General features: G+C 47.3%; 1 protein-coding gene across 1 annotated transcript in view; it reads right to left on the bottom strand.

The window, feature by feature from the left end:
* Positions 1-22,049, bottom strand: part of OTOF (otoferlin) — a 92,887-nt gene that overhangs the window by 63,405 nt on the left and 7,433 nt on the right. Inside the window, 1 exon segment of the mRNA XM_045978640.1 lies at positions 14,414-14,472. Within this exon segment, the coding sequence (XP_045834596.1) occupies positions 14,414-14,472 (59 nt within the window).

Consider the following 22,049-nt stretch of genomic DNA (forward strand, 5'->3'; position numbering starts at 1 on the left):
CGAGGGCCGGAGCCGTCATCCCCGTCCCACTCGGGGTCTGGAACCACAAGCCTGACAGAAGGGAGAAGACCAGGCCCGGGCTCTGAGAAGATGCTGGACTGGAATGACAAGCCTTCCTGGGCTGGACTGTAAATAACGGAAGACGACCAGAAAGCTCTGCGCTCTGCTCACGATGCTGCTGAGAGATGGTACCACGGGGATTTTGACACAACAGCTGGAAGGCAGTGACTTCCAAACTCGTATCATTTTTGTTCCCCTCCCAATCCAGACTGCCCAATAGGCGAGAAATAAACAATCACCATAGGCATCTTAATAATGACCTGAACAATAGCTCTAGTATTAAGAATTAAGATAGTAATAGTATTAAGATAGTGTAAGTAGTATTAAGACAGTAATCTTAATAATAGCTGCCATTTGTAGAGAACTTTTCATCGTGTTGAAACGTTGAGGGGCTGAGTGGTTTAGGTGCACTAATTCATTTAGTCTTTCCTCCAACCCAACGGGCTGCTCCCATGTTCTCTGTTTCACACGCAGGCCTCACAGAAGGATCACGATTCAGAAAACTCTGTCGGTGGCCGAGTAGGCCCTGGGGGCCTCTGAGAGTGGGTCCTGAGAGCCATTCTAAAGCTTCCATCTCCCAGACTGGCGGCCCAGGGGTTGGTGAGGGGCGCCGGGCCAGCTTGGCAGGTCACCTCACGGTGTGGGCAGGGCCTGACTGGGGGAAATGGCCTCACGTTGCTCTCTCAATCCCAAGCAGGATTCAGCTGGAGTGGGCAGGTGAGAGAGGAAGAGGCATCGGAAGGAGTGGGGGATGGATACCAGGGAGGGAGAAGGTTCTCAGAGGGGCCTGGGGAAGACTTTGGAGGATATGGACACAGACGGGTGGTCTAAGCAGGCAGCCCAGCCCGGGGCCCACAGGCCTCGTAAAGTGGCTTTTGCTCCTGCTGTCTGCACGCCTCCAGCCCAGCCAAATGTGTGGTTTTCTTAATGAAGTTGCTTTTAATTGAGCTGCAGGGAAATAAGCTAGCTCGTGGAGGCCCAGCTCAGCAGCCACAGCGCCAACGGGAGAGGCCTGCGGAGCCTCTGAGATTTCGGTTTCTGTGGGATGAAGGGGGTGGGTGTTTGCTCCACCTGAGGATATGAGAGTGGGGTCTTGACTTTGGGAGGAGAGGAAGATTAGGAGAAAAAGGGGGTCGCTGTGGCCGCGGCGCCAGGACAGGAAGGGGCGCTGAGCCGAGACATGAATGAAGGGAACTCGAAAGATCAGCAGAAGTCAATTTGAGGAAAAGGGACTCAGAGCAGGAAGCTGCTTGGGACTTCTGCTTGTTCACCGCCAGGCACTGACTTGCCTAGGGATTGGGGTGCAGTTTCTGGGCAGGGAGTGGTGACGGAATCCGGAGCTGGTCGCCATGGGCAGATGTGCCAACAGAGCATAGGGGACTCTGGGCCGGCTGCCCGCATGGGAGACTCTGCAGGAAGGGCCTGGACTCGCGGCATGGGGGGCCATTTCCAGAATGTACCACATTCAGTGTTTCCAGGAAGGAGCCCCAGGAGGAGGGGACAGGAGGAGCAGATGCTCCAGCAATGGGGGGGGTCGGGGGCCAGTGACTGTGGACAGCAGGGACTAAGCTGCCCCAGGGGCTTTCACGTGGGAAGAGACTAGTCCTGAGGGAGTCTGCCACATTGTGCCTCTGACCCCCCTCCGTGCTCTCTTCCTTTTCTATCTCTCATGCCTTTCTCTGCCCTTCTCTGTTCTTCTCTTCTCCTGGCTGCCCTGCTTTCTGCTCTAACCGGCTCCATTCTGATCTCCTTCAGTTTCTCTCTGGGTCTCAGTCTCTGTCCCTCTCTCAGTGCTTCTCCATCCCACCTACACCCTTGAATCCCTTCTGGAAGCTTTCAACACTCCCTCGGCCCAGGCTGCATATCAGACTGATTTCACTGTGTCTCTGGGGGTCCCAGCATGGGATGGGGGAACTCCCAGGTATCCATGTCCCCGCCACACAGCCCCCACACCTGGCTGGGCTGAGCCTTATTTCTAGCCCCGCTTCCTGCTCCCAGCAAATACCTCCTGAGCTCTGGAACAGCGGTGAGGACAGCCCTGGCTCTGCCACGACTTAGCTTTGGGATTGCAGGCCACTCCTGGCACGGGGCCTCAGCTCCCTCGTGGATAAAATGAGGGTGACCAGACTTCCCTCACGGGGCTATTGGAAGAACCCAGTGAGATCGTACAGGTGGATTTTGTAAGGGACACAACGCTGCAGAAATGAGAGGCATGACTTACTTTGTTTTATTTTGCTTTTCCTTGTGGGGACTTTCTACCAGAATGCCTGGGGCTGACCCTCACCCCTCCCTGACCCTTCACCGTCTCTCCCTCTCCCTCTATCACTCTCTAACCACGTCTTCAGCCTTGGTCTGTTGATGTCCTGTTTCTCTTTTACCAGAAAAAATGTTATTTCTCATTGTCTTCTCACTTTTTGCCATGACTTCCTTTCCACCAGCTGGGGTGATGTGTACCGACGTGTATGGAGGGCTATAGGACCACGGGGCAGGGGGCTGTGGGGGGCCTCGGGGCTCCCGGACCTGTGCACGTCCCCTCAGAATCAGGAGAGCACATCTGGGTAGAATTCAGTACTTCTCAGAGCACTCTTTGTTAATAACCCTGGCTCACAGCAACACGGCCCATATGGGCTTCTTCTGGACCTTGGAGCGTGGAGGGTGTGAGAGGTGTTGCGGGACACACAGCCAGTTGGTGGTGGACAGAATTGGAACTCATGTCTCCTAATACTTAGCTTGGGGCTTGGCCTGCCACCCTGCACCCGCTCCCGAAGCCAGAGAGTTTAGCTGAGGTTGACACTCAGACGGGGTCTGTGGCTCGGACCATCCTTCTAGGTTGACAGCACCAAAAATGTTTATTTCTTGAGCGCTGATCCCGCATTGGCACCACATTTTGCACATATTCTAGAATTCAGTGCCCAATTCACAGGTGAGGGAACTGAGGCTCAGAGAAGATTTGCCCAAAGAAATTCAGCTAACAAGTGGTAATGTAGCTTCGTGGTTGAGATAAGAGCCTGGCCCTCTCGGAAGTCAACAACTGGGCACAGAGGTCAAAGCCACCGTGCTGGAGAGAGCGCGTGGAGAGAGGGCCCAGAGAAGGCGAGGCCACAGGGAGATGCAAGGTGCCCCAGACAACAGTCAGCGCCAACCGCGCTCCCAACTGGAGGCAGAGCCGCCCAGCTGAGCCTCGCCAACCGCAGAATCACGGGAAGCCCGAAAATGTGGAGAATGTGGTGCTTTGTTCCGCGGCACTAGATGGCTGTGACTTTCCCCCCTGCTGTCTCTCTAAGAGTCAGACTCAGGTCAGGGAGGCCTGACACCAGTGGCAGAGCTGGGCTCCATGCCCCAGGCCTTGCCTCTCCACACACTGATGCTGGGCTCCCTCTCCCTCGGTTGCTGCATGAGCTCCAGGGAGATCTTGACCATTGCTCTCAGAGCATCTCAGAGCAGGAGCAGAGTAGACAGGCCCAGTTCTGTCTCGTTCACCGAGGTCTCCCTCCACTAGGCATAGGGCCTGGGACACAATAGGCATTCCACAAGTGGACCTCAGATGGCCGCCTGGGCTGCTGGTGGGTGAGCTCAGGTGGGCTAGTTCATCTCTCCATGCCTCAGCTTACTCTTCTGCAAAGGGAGGGTGGCAGTCACTGTATTGCTTCTTGGGCCGATTGTGGGGCTGGTGAAGCGCAGAACCTGGCACGGAACCCAGCCCAGGGTAAGAGGGCGACCAACATGGCGGCAACAGTAGTGACGCTCCGTGAATGTTAGTTCCAGGAGCCAGGGCAAGGACGGGCCTTCTTGGGGATGGCACCCCAGGGACTGCTGGAGGCTTCAGGGAACAAGGGGCCTCTCTCCAGCCTGAAACAGCACCAGCATGATTCCCTTCCCATGGCCTCAACAGCTCAAAGTTGTGCCTTCAGTTTCTGAGGTGCCTTGCATGCTGGTGGGCCAGAGACTGGGCCAAGGGAATCCACACAGCATTTCAGATTCCACGCCACATCAGCCTCCAGACACTCCGGGGGACTCTGATAGTAGCTAAGCCAAGCACTGCCACTCAAGATGTCACCAGCCCGCAATCCCCATTCAGGGCAAATGTTTTCTGAGCACCTTCAGGGTTTGCTGAACACCTCCTCGTGCCAGGCTTTGTACATGGCAGTACAAAGTACAGTACAGAACGCAGGGGTATTTCCTAGTTCTACAGGAGCTCCTGGATAGGTCTGGAGACACAAACCTGAAATTGCCGCCCATAATAGGAACATTGACAGAAGTAAGGTGGCAAGTGTTAGGGGCAGGAGGAGGACAGGAGGACCTCTCTTCAGAGGAAGGGCCTCAGGATCCCTGGGAATGTGAAGCCATGACCTAGATCGCCAGCTCACAACTTGGCCCTGACCTGGCAGGGTGGCCAGGGTGACAGAGTTGTGCCTCCTATCAGCCCCAGAGATGTGGGACCCACGGAAAGTTTTCCCTGATGCAGTTTGGAGAATGACCTGGATTAGCCTGAGCCTCATCACTGACTAGGTCTGGAACCATCCTGTATCAGCAAGATGATGAACTTAAAGGGACAATCCTCCAGATTTGGGGAGTGGGGGTGAATTGGAACATTCTGCAAAACTTTAGAATTCAATGGAAAGAGAGTATCTTGGGAATTTAAGGACCCAAGACTCAAGTTGGGTTCATTCTTTTTTTTTTTTTTTTAAAGATTTTATTTCTTTACTTGACAGACAGAGGTCACAGGTAGGCAGAGAGGCAGGCAGAGAGAGAGGAAGGGAAGCAGGCTCCCTGCTGAGCAGAGAACCCAATGTGGGGCTCGATCCCAGGACCCCGAGATCATGACCTGAGCCGAAGGCAGAGGCTTAACCCACTGAGCCACCCAGGCACCCCAGGTTCATTCTTTTGTTCATTCTTTCCTTTGGCAATATTCCCTGTGCCCTGTGCTGGGTGCCAGGCCACTGATGAACAAGACAGGTGCATTCCTGGTTCCACGGAGCTCATAGCCCATGACTTCCATGTACAAGTGCAGTGGGCAGGTGAGGCCAGCCCCTGTCCTCCCCACCCCAGGCTGATGACTTTTCCCTCTTCTGAGTTCAGAAGACCCATGGTCCATCTTTGTCTGTACTGGGTCCATCTCCCCACTGGACTGGGCCCCTTGAGGGCAGGTTCATTTTGCAAGTGACCACAGGCTCTGGAATCAGGTAGAATTGGGTACAAATCCGGATTATGGCTACTTATCACCTGGAATGATCCTAACCCAGGGAGTTAGAATGCTTGTGTGAAGCTCTCAGCCCATCCTGCTGCACGCTAGGTACCCGGGATAGAGCAGCTCTTCTCATTCCTGCAAGTTGCTGCTGTGGCCTCCCCTGTGGCCTCCGGTCCACGTGGGCCTGGCTTAGGGCCAAATCAGACTGCCTTGGGGTGGGCTCCTTGTGACCACTCTCATTCTCCCAGGGCACCTTGTGACCACTCTCGTTCCCCCAGGGCAGGGGTCTCTGCTTGCTGCTGGCCGGGCATAAAGTCTGTCCCCACCCCCACCCCTGCCCTCCAGAGCTGTAGGTAAATGGAGGGTCTCAGGTTCCAGCCTCAGGGAAAGGAGACACCCCATCCAGGTTCTGTTTCCACCCATTGTTGTCCAAAGCATTGTCTTTCTTCCAAGGCCACTGCCTCCCCACTCAGGTTCCTCGGCCCAGCCCGCAGCAGCCCTTGTCTGGGCAGAGAAGGAAGAGACATTTGCTCTCTTGTCTTTTATTTCATTTTTCAGCCATGCATCTGTCCCACAAGGCAGGCAGAACAAGGAGTATCTCCCCATTGTACAAAAGGGGAACCTGAGGCCCAGAGAGGTTGAGCAGCCTGCCCAAGGTCACAGAGCTTGTTCATACCTCAGTGAGGACCATAGACCCATTCTCATGACTCCTAGGCTGATACGCTTTATACCTACCTCCCTGAGCTGGTTCCCGAAAGCTCTGGGCACAATAACGTAAGAAAACAGACTTTCTGAAAAGCCAAGAGATTTTCATAAGTTTTGCAAGGAGCTGATGAGAATCTTTTTGCAAGCTTATTCTAGAACCACAGATGGCTGTTTCTTCCAGGGACCAGCAAGGAAGTTTAGGACTTGTCCACCCCAGTCTGGGGAGACAGGTGTAAGCACGATGGCAGTTTCAGGCTCTCTCTGGGGGCTGAGCTGACGCAGGCCCCTGGGCCCTCCTGACAAGGGGTGCAGGTGCTTCCCCTGCTTGGCAGGAGTGCCCTGCTGGCCAGCGGCAGCCAGACTTCTGGCCACTTCTCAGAAGGAGGAGTGGTGGCAGGGGGCATGGGAAGACCCCCAAACAAGGCCTTGCAAGGGTGGTGGGGGGGGGGGGGGGTCAGGCCCAGGAGCAGCTTCCTGCTGCTGCATCCAGAGTAGATTTCAAATCTAAGTGAAGTGTGGACTTAGAGCCCTGGCTTTGCTACTTCCAGCCCCTGGGAAGATACACGCTCTTTGAGCCTGAGCCTCGCCATCAGGCGAGACTGCACGGAAGAGGACGGCTCAGGAAGCAGTGCTGCTTCCGGAAGCTGCCGCCATGATTGTCTGATGGGGTTTCCCCAGGGAGGTGATGGACAAGTCCCTGCAGTGTTGAGGGAGGGGAGCGCTGAGCTTTGCCAGTCACTCAGCATCCTGGGCCCCCATTCCATGAACTGCCAGTGGGTTCCACACAGTGATGACCAGAAACTTCCCAGTCAGCTCCTGGGTGGGTCAGACTTTCCCCAGTGAGGACCCCTTCTCCCCATCTAGGGGCTACTCTCTGACTCTGGCTATGTGCTTTTGCCTATTACTCCCTGGCTTCTGGCCCCTCCCCACTCTCTCCGTATAGATTCAGAGGCTCCCTTCACTTCCAGAGTGAAGAGGCTTCACTCCCATGAAGTTCCTACACGGATCTTCAAGCACCATTGAGCTCATCTTCCCCTCTGGGGTAGCCTAGCCTGGCACACGGGAGGTGATCAAAATGTGGCCCCGTGCTTTGCTTGGGGCTGGTAGGGACTGAGTATCCACTTGCCCCATGTTGGGCAGCACTGGGGAGAGGAAGGACACAGTGATTAACTTTGAATGTCATGTATACCTGTGGCTCAGGTATCCCAGGGTGCAGTTCATGGAAAGGGGTGGCAGCGCCCTTTGAAGGGGCATCAGGTTGCTCACCAGCTGAGACCTGGACAGACAAGTCCCCAGGGAGACTTGATGGGAAACAGGGAATCAGATGCTCTGCCTGGAAGACTGGGGGCAGAGGCCCAGGGAGGCAGGACTGTGAGGGACTGAGTCTCCATTCAACCTACCCCTCCTCTCAGGGCCCTGACTGATGAAACGGGGAGGGGGAAGGAAGCCTAGGTTGCATAGCGGGGCAAGTCCAAGGCCAAGATGCTGGCATAGTAAGTAGCCATGGTCTACTGTCACCATCACCCCTCATTTTGCTTATCATTTGACAAAGAGACCTCATACCTGTCATCAGTCCCCTTTGACAGATGAGTCACAGAGGCTTAGAAACAAACTGAAAGTCACACAGCCAGGAGGGGAGACATCTAGAACAGAACTGTTCTTGGGGAGGGCACAGCCTCCTGGCTGTGATGGTCAATGGTTACTCTTCAGCATAGGAGAGAAGGTCAAAGCCTTGCTTCTCTGTGCTTGCAGCTCTGGGCCTACAGACATAGCCACACTGTGTGGGATGGGCCCAATGTGAGGAGGAGGCCAAGGTTCTGGGTGGTTCCTAAGCCTGGCGGCTGCTCAACTAAATACCAGGTTCAGAGGAGACAGTCTGCTCTGAGGCCCTTCCTACCCCAGCTGAGCCAAAGAGAAGAAGCAAAGCCCAAGAAAGAAGGGGTAAGCTATTCTGGGGGTCACAGCAGAGCTCCTGTTTCATGCCAAGATGGTAACTTAGGACTGCTGATTCTCACCCCAAAGTCAACCTCGAGAAACTCTAGAAGCAAGAGGGAAATATAGATTCTAGGAAGTAACAAGCAAATAGACAAACAACTTTGAGAAATGAGAGACCAAAGCCTCTTTGACCTGACCTGTGTCAGGGGAGGATAGAGGCTGCCCAGGGGAGGCTGGGGAGTGGGCTTGGCAGTAGGACAGTGGGTGGGAGGAAGTTTTCATGAGTTCTGTTTTTACTGACCCCTTGGTCAGTAAAAGACCCCAAGGCCTTGCCTTGGGTTGATCCTTGCCTTCTCCTTTACCGATAAAATGGTGGCAAGAGCCCTACTGGGATGAGGATTGACAAAAATAGGTGTTCATAGGTGGTGGGTAATGGGGAGGGCACGTTTTGCATGGAGCACTGGGTGTTGTGCAAAAACAATGAATACTGTTACGCTGAAAAAATAAATAAAATGGAAAAAAAAATAGGTGTTCATTGACTTCCTCTCAGTGCAACTTCAAAATTTGTTAGTTAAAAATCTAGCCTGCTTTCTGTTCACTGTTTCTCCTTAAAGGCTTAGAGATGAGACCTTGCCTGTTTCTATGGTGACTGGGCCCCCCTTGGTGCTCATGCCTGCCCTTTAACCCCTAGGCTCAGACCCAGCTCACCTCTGATGCTTCCCCAGTATGGGTCAGCAGACAGCATAGCTGATACCAGGGGCACTTGAACTGGCCAAAGGAAACACACACTTGGAGAGACATTTCTTATAAAGACGAGACACCGAACAGTATATACCAACGGGAGCAGAATCATTAGACCAAATGGACCATAAAGGCATTTATTAGCGATATAAAACAAGAACAAGGAATGTTAAGAAAAAAGGGAACAAATTAGTAAATTGAAAGATCATTTTGAAGAACTCCCTCAGAGAGCAGTAGGAAAGGACTGATAGACCAAAAAATTTAAAAGCAAAGAAATAACAGCTAGAGGTCGAAGTAGCAGCATCTGATAACATGGGGGGCAGAGACGAGAACAATATGAAAACTGAATGGAAGGAATATTTTTAAAAAATAGAGATAATTTTCTATAATAAATGAAAGATGAAAAACCTTGGATTTGCAAAGCGCTCACGAAATAGCGCAAAACAGGAGAGATAAGACACCTCACCGTTAGACACATTATCATAAAATTTGAGAATATCAAAGATAAAGGAATTATACTTTTCTTCCTCAGGGAGGAAGAAACGATCCCACGCAAAGGTACAAGAACCAGACGGCCACCAGACTTCTCAATAGCAACAGGCACTGGTATTTTGAAGTAAAGGGAAGAACTTTGAGCCTCAAATTTTATATCTAATGAAAGACTCATTCAAATTTGAAGAAATAAGAAACTGTTCTTAGATTTATAAGGCTTTAGAAGCTTGGCTACACAAAGACCCAAACTGAAACTACTTTTAGAGAAAATACTCAAATAAGAAGAAAAAAAGCCAAAAGATGCCTCAAGAGATAGGAGAAGTAAAGGTGATCAGATACCCTGGTGAAGACCATTGTTGTCCTCAAAAAGAAAAAGAAGGCTAGGACAGAAAAAGAAAAGGAGAGGGGCGCCTGGGTGGCTCAGTGGGTTAAAGCCTCTGCCTTCGGCTCAGGTCATGATCTCAGGGTCCTGGGATTGAGCCCCGCATCAGGCTTTCTGCTCTGCAGGGAGCCTGTTTCCTCCTCTCTGTCTGCCTGCCTCTCTGCCTACTTGTGATCTCTGTCTGTCAAATAAATAAATAAAATCTTAAAAAAAAAAAAAAAGAAAAAGAGAACACACATTCGTAAGAATCTAGAATGAAAATTGTATAACCTAGACAGTGTGGGCTGAGGTAGGGAAATCAAAGAGGACTAGGAGAGTAGTATAACAGTACTTGTCATGATAGGGGAACTATAATTACTCGTTTGTTTTCCAGTTATCAACAGGGATCCCTAAACGTGACCAAGGAAGGGTGACTACCTTGAAAACACAAATAGAATGTATAACTTTTCACCTAACAAAAGAAAATCTGATCTATCCCATGGAAAGCTGGAAAGGAGAAAAGAAAACAAACAAAAAGGACAGTAAGTGGAAAATATAAAATAAGGTGGTGATAGAAATAAAAGCCAAAATACCAACTATAATAGGTGTAAATGGATAAAATAATCAAAGCACAGAGACTCTCATGCTGGGAGAGAAAATTTAATTTAAGAATATATGCCCTAGGGATGCTTGCCGGGGGTGGGGGTGGCGCTCAGTGGGTTATGCATCTGTCTTTGGCACATGTCATGATCCCAGGGTCCTGGGATCAAGTCCTGCATTGGGCTCCTTGCTCAAAGGAGGGCCTGCTTCTCCCTCTACCTGCCTCTCCCCCTGCTTGTGCTCTCTCTCTCTCTGACAAATAAATAAATAAAATCTTTTTTAAAAAATGCACCCCCTAAAAAGACACTTGAATTTAAGAGCACAGAAATACTGAAAATGGAAGCACAAACAAAGATATACCAAGAAAATAAAAGAATGGAAAGAGCTACACTAGGCAAATGAACCAAAATTAGCTGACATTGTAATCTTAACATCCAGCAAAATCGAAACTAATGCAAAAAAATCATAAAAGACAAGGAGGGATATTAAGTACCAAGAAAAGGAAAAATATGACAAGAAGATACAACCATCATGAGCCTATAGAACTTACTAAAAATACAGTTTCCAAACACATCAAGCAGCAACTGACAGCCACAGGGAGAAACATGCGAATCAGCATTTGTAGAAGTAGATTTTATTGCCATCGTTTTTGAAACTGATAGATCAAACAGAGAGAAATAAGCAGAAAAGGTGAAGAACTGAATAGTATAACTAAGAAGCCGGAGTTACATTGCACTCTAGGGGCATTTATGACCATGAATGGAGGCCATAATCAAGGTCTCCATGAATTCTGAAGGATCGGTATCATACAAATTGGACACTTTGATCATAATGCAAGAAAACCAGAAATGAAAAAAAGAATAAGGAGCTAACATGTCATACACATTTGGTAACTTAATAACATTCCTTATATAACTCGGCTTTAAAAGAAAATCATAAAGGAATATTAAAAACGTTGAAAGGAATATAAAAAATCATAGAGGAATATAAAAAACGATAATGAAAATACTACATATAAATTTCTGTAGGATGCAGCTAATACATAGCAAAATTTATATGTTTAAATACATTTATCAAGAAATAAGGAGTTAAAAATAACAGGCTTAGCCTTCAATTCTGGAGGTTAGGAAAAGAGCCACAGAACAAAATAAAATAAACAGGGAGAAGGGAAATAATTAAGAAAAAGGCAGAAATCAATGAAATGGTGAACAACAGAAGAGATGAATGAAGCCAAAAGCTGGTTCTTTACAGAGATTAATAAGATAAACAGATCTTTAGCAAGACCAAGAAAAACAGAGCAAAGCTAAAAATAAATGCAGTATGGAATAAAATGGAGGAAATAACTACAGGCACACACACACAAAAAAACCATTTTAAAAACAATTTTAAAATCTTACAAATAGATGCTAATAAATTTGAAAACATAGATGAAATATAAAAATATAAAAATCCAGGGACGCCTGGCTGGCTCAGATGGTTAAGCGGCTGTCTTCAGCTCAGGTCATGATCCCAGCGTCCTGGGATCAAGTCCCACATCGGGCTCCTTGCTCTGGGGGGAGCCTGCTTCTCCCTCTGCCTCTGCCTGCCACTCTGCCTGTCACTCTGCCTGTGCGCTCTCTCTCTCTCTCTCTCTCTCTCTGACAAATAAATAAATAAAATCTTTAAAATATGTATATATATAAAAATCCAAAACTGGTGCAAGAAGACACAGAGAAATTGAAAAGGGGGTTGAAGAGGCCCCTCCCCCAAACCATCCGGACTTAGATGCCTCTACATGTAGTTCTTCCAAAAGGTCGAGGAAAAGGAAGTCTCTATTTTATGCATGTTGTTCCAGAAAATTTTATGCATTATCAAAAGATGAAAATTGTACAAATGTAGCTTCAAAAATCCTGCATAGAAATATTTGGCAGTTGAATATAATATTGTATTAAAGTATAACATTATGGAATATACTAAGGGAGCAAAGTTGTAATTGTCTCAATAGATGCAGAAGAAACTTGAACGTTCAACAACCCTTTCAAGTAAAAACTCTTAGCAGACAAGTTAGACAGGGTTAAATAGTAAGATCCTATAACAGCAAGTATATATGATGACAAAATTTTAAACGCACTCATTCCTTTTAATACTAGAGGCACAGAAAGGATGCCTACTAATCACCATTACTGTCCAGCATAGAACTAGGGATCATGATCCATGATCTGTGGAAAGATAAAGAAGTAAGGGGATAGGACTGATAGACTAGGACTGATAGGAAAGAGATCAAACCTCTTTTTGTGGATGAGATGATCACCTACATTAGAAACAGAACAAACTATGAAAACAAGTAAGAGACTTCAACAAGTTTGTCAGGTAACAGGGGGACTTCTAAAGGAAAAGAAAGCATTTCTCTAGGTCAACAATAATCAACTAAAAAATGTAGTAAAAGCAAGACACCATTCATGATAACAATAAAACTGGAAAGCATCCAGAAAATAATCAAGTTTGGGGCATCTTGGTGGCTCAGTTGGTTAAGCATCCAACTCTTGGTTTTGGCGCATATCCCGATCTCATAGGTTGTGAGATGGAGCCCCGCGTCAGGCTCCCTGTTCAGTGGGAGTCTGCTTGGATATTCTCTCTCTCTGCCCCTACACCTACCCCTCACCAAATAAATAAATAAATACATAAATTTTGAAAAAAGAGAAGAAAATTATCAAGATCATATGACTTCTTTGCAGTAAATGTAAAAATGTTAGTAAATGATGATGGATAAATTGAATAGATTTATTATTATAAAAATTGACATCTTCCTCAATTAATTTTTTAAGTCCAATGGAACTTAATCAAAATTCCAGTTGGTTTTTGGAAGGACCTGATGAAGTTATTTAAAAATTGTCTGGAAGAATAAAGGTCCACAAATAATTCACTCTCAAAAAAAGGAGAGGAAAACAGAGGGAATTTGCCTCATTGGGTACTAAGACATACAAAAACGCCACATTAATGAGTACAGTGTGGTAAAGTTCAAGAACAGACAAACAGATTAAAGGGATGGGATAGAAAGCTAAGACATAGACCCTAAATGGTGAGAAGATGATTGATTGCATAGCAAATTGATGTTAGGAAAAGTGATTTCTTATATGGAGTAAAATAAAACTCTACCCCTCTCTAAAGCCACATACAAAGTAAAAGAAAAAAAATACAATTATAAAATCAGAAAATGTAGGGAAATGTATCTGTAACCAAGAAGAGTGTAAAGAAGTCTTCAGCAAAACTTGAAAACATACCAGGATTAAGGACTCCTAGTCAGCGAGGGGACAAAGTTCATAAATAGATGGCAGATGGAGAGAAATTTCAGTCTCTAAATCCAAACAAGGGGTCGATATTTCAGACATATAAAAAGTTACTGCAAATCAATAAGAAAAAGACAGCCACACCCACACGGAAAAAGGGCAAAGAATATGAACAGGCAATTTACAAAAGAGGAAACTTTAAATGTATTACTAAAAGGACAACGAGACACCACTGTTAGACGTCAGAAAGCTAAATACCAGTAAGTGTAGATAGGGATTGGGAACCAGGGATCCGTATGCATTGCTGGTGGGAGTGTAGACTGAGGCAATGCTGAGGAAGCTTAAGTGGAAGCAAATCCCAGGAGCCAGCAATTTCAGGTTCTGGGGAATATTCCAGAGAAATGTTCACAGAAGTCCAAAGGGGACATACGTAAGAATATTCAGTGCCTTTCTGATGGTTGGGGGCAGTTAGAGACCAGCTGGAGTTACTTCTCTGGAGGAGTAAGTAGGTAAAGGATATGAAGGATGACCAACTCTTCTGAGTAAGATGAGGACTTTTCCTATTTTATACCTTCCGGTCTGTGTCCCAAGAACCCCCTCAGTCCCAGACAAACCAGGATGGCTGAACGCCCTCATACACATTGGCTGTGCCCATAGACCATAAACAGGGGCAAATGATTTACTCAACCATCTGAACCTGAGGTTCAAGGAAAAATAGCTTTTTGGGGAGACAGACTGGGATAGGTAGCCTGATTGCTCTTAGATTGACAAGGGTGACGTCTCTATGAGACTGGCTTTCCGGAAGCCCAGGTGGGCTTAGCTTGAGCCCTCCATGTGCCCAGGGAACTGGGGAGGGAAGCCCCTCTTGTTGGAGTGAGGCCGGGCCCTCAGCCAGGGCTCACTTTCAGGCCTCTGACACCTGTAGGCCCTTTCTCTGGAGAACAAAAGTGCCCCAGAGGGCACCAAGCCATGGACTGGGACCACACTGCCCTTCTGTGGGTCAGTCACTCCGCCCTGGGCTCTCCTGGCCAGGACTTGGGGGGGGGGTCCCCAAGGGTGTCCTACCTCGTCGAAGTCAGCCACGTCCTCGCAGTTCTCCAGCACCCGGGAGTAGAAGGCTTGCCCTGGGTGGGAACAGAGGACAAGAAGCTGGGGTCAGACCTCTCCGCCTGACCGTCACCAGGACAGCACTCGGATTCACATAGCACTTGTCACCAGCCAGGGACCCTGTGTCGTGTGCTACGCTCTCCGGGCTGAGGCAAGGGCCCACACCATCTTCTCTGCCCGCCTCAGGAGCCCTGTGGTGTAGGTGGGTCAAAAGCCACTAGCTCCACCTTACAGATAGGGACACTAATGTAAGAAGGGACAGTCTGGTCAGAGGCAGACATGAGAAGAGAACCCAGGACTCTTTTCTCCACCTTGTTGCTCTCTCGATGGCTTTCTGGGCTTCCTTTTGCTGTCTCCTCGGCTCCACTGGCTTCCCCTGGCCTGCAGCTGCGTTGAGCAGAAGCCTAGTCCCCAGGGTGGTGGGCGCCCTGCCAGCTGGCCACCCCCCTCTGTGACTCTGTCTGCAGCCAGGCCCCAGGAGCTCCTGCCCAAGCCAGGCCCCACCACAACCAGGCCTGCCCCAGACCCTCTTCTCCTGGAAGCCACGGGCTTTCCCCACCATCCCTTGCCCCAGAATTCTCTCATTCATTTTGCTGTCGGCCTCTAGGGGGAAGCCTCGGGTGCTTCCTCTCACATGTCACTCTCTCCTTTCCCCACTAGCACGGGTACTACCGAGTGTGATATGGACACACATCTTCCCACCGGCCCACGTCCATACACCACCTGCCAGGGCAGAAACCAAGCTGCCCGCTCTTCAAGCCCATCCAGTGAGGACCGGCCCCGCTGCTGGAAGAACCATAACCAGGAGGGACGGAGGACAGGGTTGGGGGGCATGGGGCGGGCAGTGAGTATGATGCATGGGTCACCTCAGTTTACTTTGAGAAACGTTTGCTGGAGCCTACAATGGACCAGGCTACCTCCTGGAGCCTCAGGATAAAAGGAGGGGTACAAGGCCCAGGACCTCTGGCCGCAGGGAGCTGATGGTCAAGCAGGAGCTAGAATGGGTTGCCTGTTCAATACCACACAATCCATACCCCGAGATACCATGTTGCATGAGATAGAGAAGTGATGCAGAGAAGGAAGGATAAACATTGCTTTTGGGGGGATTTTTTGCTTTTTGGTGTTTGTGGGATAGAAGCATGTGGGAAGGATTTGTCATCTCTGCAAGGAGAAACCCAGAGATAGGGAGCATTAAAAAGAAATTATTATTTAGGATTAATTTATTTTTGTCTCTCACTTGTAGTCCAAACGGAGGGGGGTTAAAAAAAAAAAGGGTAGTATGTTTAATAGAATCCTGTACATGACTGCCCCACCCCCAAATCCCAAACCAAACTCTTCTATCTGTGAAGAGACAAAGATCTCCAACCACTAGAAATGATTACCTCTGGCTAGGGGAAGCACGAAGAGATTGGAAGCGGCATACGTTGGCCTTTGACTATATACACTTAAATTTGGCATTTTTTTCCCACGACCATGCTTTGCTTTTGTCATGGAAAGAAAAATGCTTTGAAATCCCCACCAACATAAACCAGTGGTCCGTGTCACTGAAGGACTATCTCAAGAATGAATTCAGCCCCCTTTCGAGGATGAGTTGTGCTTGTCACTGATGGGCAAGTTGGGGACCCAGGAGAGGACTTGGCAAGCAGAGTGGGCATGGGAGGGGCGTACTCACTGACATGGCATGGCCAGCGCCAGGCCAGGGAGGGGTTGGAGCGAGCCCCCTCTGACCCCGCACTGCGATGGGGCTCGGTCCCCTGGGAGCCACTTCCGTCCCCTGGACTTGGTTCCCTTGCTCACATGAGAAAAGGGGTTGATCCAGAGATCTCCAGGGTCTGCCTGGGCTTCCGAACTTGAGAGCAAGTATGTAGCTACCTCCTGATAAGGAGGAGGCCAGGGGTTTGCTGTCGGAGACAGGTGGTGGTCTGCGGAAGGGTGTGTGTGTGTGTGTAGGAATAGCATGTTGGGGGAAGGGCTGTGTCTCAGATAATCAGGAAGAATCTATAAAACAGAATGAGATACACAGAAAATAGATGTGTGAACGAGACAGATGGGAAACAAAGACTCTCCAGCACTAGCCAGACACAAAACAAAACTGAAAAACCGGGAAGAAAAATTTCACCCACTAACCCCAGCGCAGCCAGGGGAGGAAAGGAAAGGATGAGCGATGGTGCCTGAGCTGCTTGCAATTTTCCCCACAGGTAACACACAATATATACGGGGACTCAGGAGTGCTTATGTGTGCACTGGGGCTTCCCTGAGGACCTGGCACTCTGAATCACCAAAGGTCTCTTCATGCTCGAAGATGGTAATGAACCTGGATATTTCTGGGTTCAAGGCTTTCCCGGAGTGAACACCCAGCAGCCCAGCCAAGGTGGAGTCAGGGAGGCACCGTCCAAGGGGGTGCAGGAAGGCACCGAGGCTCAAACAGGTCCCCGGGTGCGGATTTCCTACAGCCTTGATAGAGAGGACATAAAATGCAGTGAAATGAGCAACTGTGGAATTTCTGCATCGGGGCTCTGTTCCCAAGTGCAGTAAAACCTCATTGCCTCGGGCTCTGGGCATTTAGATGTGGTGAATATTGTCAAACGGGATGAGCTAAATTTTACCTCTAGATATTAAAAAAAGAGATTTGCTAAACTGAATCAAATCAATTGTACAGAAACAGAATGTCCTCAAGTGTTTTTAAAAAGCGGCATTTTAGGGGAAAATTCTGCAAACAGTGGCAGGGATCATTCTGGTGGTCCTTTGTATGCCTTAGGACAGAGCCAGGGGACCGCTGTCATCCCTGGCAAGTTATCAATGAGGATTCCTAACCCCATCTCTCCTCTCAAGTTCATTTCCACTTACCATCTTCTCCACTCAGCATGGGTCATGTTGACATTTCTGCTCCCTCTTAAATGGCTTTCAGACAAAACCATTTGAAACCCCAATATCCAATCACCTTCCTTGCCACTGAGAAGATTGAGAATGAGGCTTGAGGGAAAGAAAATAGCCTGCTCCTTGCAGCGGGGAGGCTTTGTGGATAGAGTGAGAGATGGGGAAAATTGAATGGCGCCCCCTTCCTTCAGAGGCAGCAGCTCGTAGGATAGCCGAGCTGTTGGGTTTGGAGTAAACACCTCCTTCAGTCAATAAATGAGGTGGAGAGCAGACTCTGCGCTCACAACTATAAGAAGTTCTGTGACATTGGATAAACCCAGATGGAGGGACTCAGGGGCCAAAGCTTCACAGAAGTATCTACCTGGTATTCCATTTGCCATTTAAAATATCCCTCCTGCTTTTACCCTCCTAGATGAAGGTGAGCCCAAATCTTGTCTCATTTGCAGGATGGAGTGTTAGTCTTTCACGTGATATGACTTAAGGGTACCAAGTGCGCCGTCGGAACCCAACAGCCCCATCTTCCTGACATTTGACCTTGTTAGAGCCAGACCTTGGGAAAAGGCCGGTGTGGGGGACTGGGCTGTGAGCAGGTGTGCCTTCATCCATTCCCACATGCAAGGGGGTCTTCTGCTCCTGCTGTGTCAGCGTGGAGGGGACAGGGGTTCTACAAGAGATTTAGTCACGGGACGCTGACCGAAGACGCTTATTACAATCCAGAAGGGGGTTGGGTCAGACATGTAAAAGACTACTGTACAAGGCAAAATTTGATCATTCGCAGGCAACAGAGTATGAATAAAATGAGTACACAGGAGAAGGAGAAATGACCTCAGCTTAGCAGATCAAGGAAGACACGCAGAGGCAGGGGCATGGACCCTGGGGAGATGGGAGTGACAGGGACATCCAGGCAGAGAGGACCGTGTGAGCAAGTGTGTGTGAGTGTGAGTGGAGAATGGAGCCTTGAAGGAGCAGGACACAGGACAGGTGAGTTCTGATGGTAAAGGGGAAAATGAAAAAGGTCTCCCCTCAGGGAGCAGCCCACTGAAGGTAGATCCAAGAGGGAGGTCCTGGGTTCCGGAAAGGACACAGGGTGGCCTGCTGGGCCATCTATAGGAGAAAGGGGATGTCCTGAGGACAAGCTTCAGGGACCTCAGGTCCTGGACCCGTGTCTGGAGTTGGGTCTCCCACCCCTCAGGGTCTCAGAGCCATCATCTCTAACCCGGAGCAATTACCCTGGACCAGCCTACATCCTGGAACTGGAAACTGAAACAGAGTCAAGTGAGTCCCTTGCAAGCATGGGGGACCACAGGAGAGTGTGGTAAGGCTCTTGGACCAGACCGCCAATTCAAACCCCAGCTCTACCACTTGCTGGCCACGTGCCCTTGAAGAAGTTAGCATCTCTTTGTTAGTCTCCTCATCCATAAAACGGAGCAAATCGTAGGGCTTGTACACCTGGGACATAGTTCATCACCCAATTTAAAAAGGGCTATTATTCCATTAAAGGGTCCTATTCTTGCTTTTGACATTTAAGTTACATCTCAAATATAAAAATGGTCTTCTCTACTGTGAATCACATTGTTAGCTTATTTTTAGTAGTATATAATCAGAAACGATTTTCTTCCTCATCTACATATTTTTCAAGTTTTAGGTATTTTAGGTGTGATTAGCTCTTTTTTTAACGAGGTACAATTTACATTCATAGACCTTAAGTGCACAACTCAGTGGGTTTTGATAACTGAGCATACCTGTGTAATCATCCTATAATCGGGATTTAGGACATCTCCATTTTCTTTTTTTTTTTTTAAAGATTTTATTTATTTATTTGACAGAGAGAGAGATCACAAGTAGGCAGAGAGGCAGGCAGAGAGAGAAGAGGAAGCAGGCTCCCTGCGGAGCAGAGAGCCCGATGCGGGGCTCGATCCCACGACCCTGAGATCATGACCTGAGCCGAAGGCAGCGGCTTAATCCACTGAGCCACCCAGGCGCCCCAGGACATCTCCATTTTCTTAAGATGGTGCCTCACCACTCACTCTCCCATCAGTCTCTACCCCTTATAAGTAACCACTGCTCTGATTTCTATCACCAAATGTTAGTTTTGCCTGTTTTAAACTTTACACAAGTGGTGTTGTATGGAATGTACTTTTTTGTGTCTGGCTTCTTTTGGTCCATATAATATTTTCATAATTCACCCATGTTGTTGCATAGATCAGTAATTCATTTAATTTTTATCATTGAGTAATATTCTGTGTATAAATATTCGTTGTTTCAGGATTAAATATGATGTTACCCCAATGTCTTTTGTAGCTGTTCTTTATGAGATCAAGGAAGATTCCCCCTCTACCCGGTTTGCTGAGCGTCTTACCATGAATAGGTGTTGGATTTTGTCAAAATTTTCTGTATCTGTTGGTGGTTTTTCCCTTGTAGTGTATTAATATGGTGAAATGCTTTGATTAATTTTCTAATTTTATTTATTTATTTATTTATTTATAATTTTCTAATTTTAAACTAACCTTGCATTCCTGGGATTAAATTTGCTTGTCATGATGTGTTTTCCCTTTCATGGATTGTAACTCAACTAATACCTTGTTAAGGATTTTTACTTCTTTGTTCATGAGGGACTTAGCTCTAATATTCTTCTTGTACAAGGTCTTTATCAGGGAAAATGAGTTATAAAGTGTTCCTTCTTCTGTTTTTCTAAAAGTCTGTGTAATACTAATATTATTTCTTCCTTAAATATTTTCTAGAAATATTTACTTCTAAATATTTCTAAATAAATATTTCACCCGTGAAGCTATGGAGACTTAAAGTTTTCTTGATGGGAAAGCAGTTTACCATCATTGTGGTCATCATTTTTATTTTGAATTTCATGTCTTTGATAGATCTTGGACTCTTCAGATCTCCCATTTCTTTTTGTACCAGTTCAGTAAAGTGTTTTTCAAGGGATTTGTCCGCTTCATCTGAGTTGTAGAAACTTAGTGAGATAAGGTTATTCATGGTATTTTCTTATTTTCTTTTTAATGAAACAATATCCCTTTGTCCATTCCTGATATTGGTAATTTGCATTTTCTCACTTTTTTTTTCTTGGTCATTCTTGCTACCGTTTATCTATATTTTCATTGTTTTGAAAGAGTCAACTTTCAGCTTTGTTGGCTTTCTTATTTCTTTTTTATTCTCTTGGTTTTAGTACTTTTTGATTGTATTTATTTCTATCTATTGAAATATAATTCGCAAACTATATAATTTACCCACTTGAAGTGTACAATTCAGTGATTTTGGTAACTTACAAGATCGTGCAACCTTTACCACTATCTAATTCCAGAATATTGTATCACCCCAAAAGAAAGCCCACACTCATTAGCGGTATTCCCCATTGTCCTAGTCCCTGGCAACAAATCGTCTACTTTCTATCTCTATGGGTTTGTTTGTTCGAGGCACTTTGTATAAATGGATTCATATGATACATGGTCTTTTGTGTCTGGCTTATTCAATTAGCATGATGTTTTAAAGACTTAGGTTTAATTCGATCTTCTTTTAGTAGCTCCTTAAGACAGAAACCTAGATCGATGTTTTTAGACTTTTTTCTTTCCTGCCATAGGTATGTACAACTATAAAGGTTGACATGTCGTATTTTCATTATCATTCAGCTGGAAATGATCTATAATTTCTCTTTTGTTTACTTCGCTGACCACAGGTTATTTAGAAGGATACTGTTTAATTTCCAAATATTTGGAGCTTTTTAAGATCACTCTTACTGTTACTAATTTCTAAGTGAATTCCGATGGGGTCAGAGAACATACTTTGGAGGACATCAGTCATCTGAAATATACGGAGACATGTTTAACCTCCCATCAAACGGTCTATCTTGATAACTAGTCCATATGCATTTGAGAAGAATGTGTATCTTTCAGTTTGGAGTGAAATGTCCTAGAAATGCCAATTAGGTCAAGGCAGTTGATGGGGTTGTCACGTGTTCTATATCCCGAACAATTTTCTCATCTAGTTGTTTGTAATTATCTCCCATAATAACACATCCCCCCATTGATGGTCCTTCAATACTGTGCTCTCTGAAAATGAACAGCGACTCACAGAGCCAGACCTGGGTTATGCAGAGTCCCTGGGCCTCCCAAAGGGAAGGTTGCCCCTTCTCTTTCCCCCATTTCTCAGCCAGATGGAGGATCCATCTACTTCAAACCCTTCACTGTCCACAGATCTCATTCAAATATAATTTCCACCTTCACTCTTTTATCTCTCCGTTCCCCATCCTGCCAACACCCCAGTACACACAGTAGAAACTCAGCTTATGCCAGGGATTCACCCGCGAGGCAGGGGACAGGGCAAGGATTATAAACCCCGTCTCTCTGGCTCAGCTTAAACCTATACTTCCTTCTAAGTGCTCACTCAAACTCTGACTTTGCTATGTAACTAACTGTTGGCCCCGGTTCTTATTTTTCAGACCCAGGCACAGGCAGAGAGAGCGTGGTGTTTCCCCTCAAGCCTAGGACAATGCCCGCTACACAGTCATCAACTGCCAGGTCTCAGGTGACCCCATTACTGTGACAGATTAGAAGAACCTGTGATCCTAGTGATCCACAAGCTGTACAGAGTCCCTGCTCTAAGCCAGGCACTGGGCATATAATAAGGCATGGCGAGAAAGTGATTTTTTACATTCTTAATGGAGTAAAATATTGTTAAAACTATAGTCCTGATTTTATCTTAAACC

Source organism: Meles meles, chromosome 15 (assembly GCF_922984935.1).
Source record: "Meles meles chromosome 15, mMelMel3.1 paternal haplotype, whole genome shotgun sequence".
Taxonomy (NCBI): Eukaryota; Metazoa; Chordata; class Mammalia; order Carnivora; family Mustelidae; genus Meles; species Meles meles.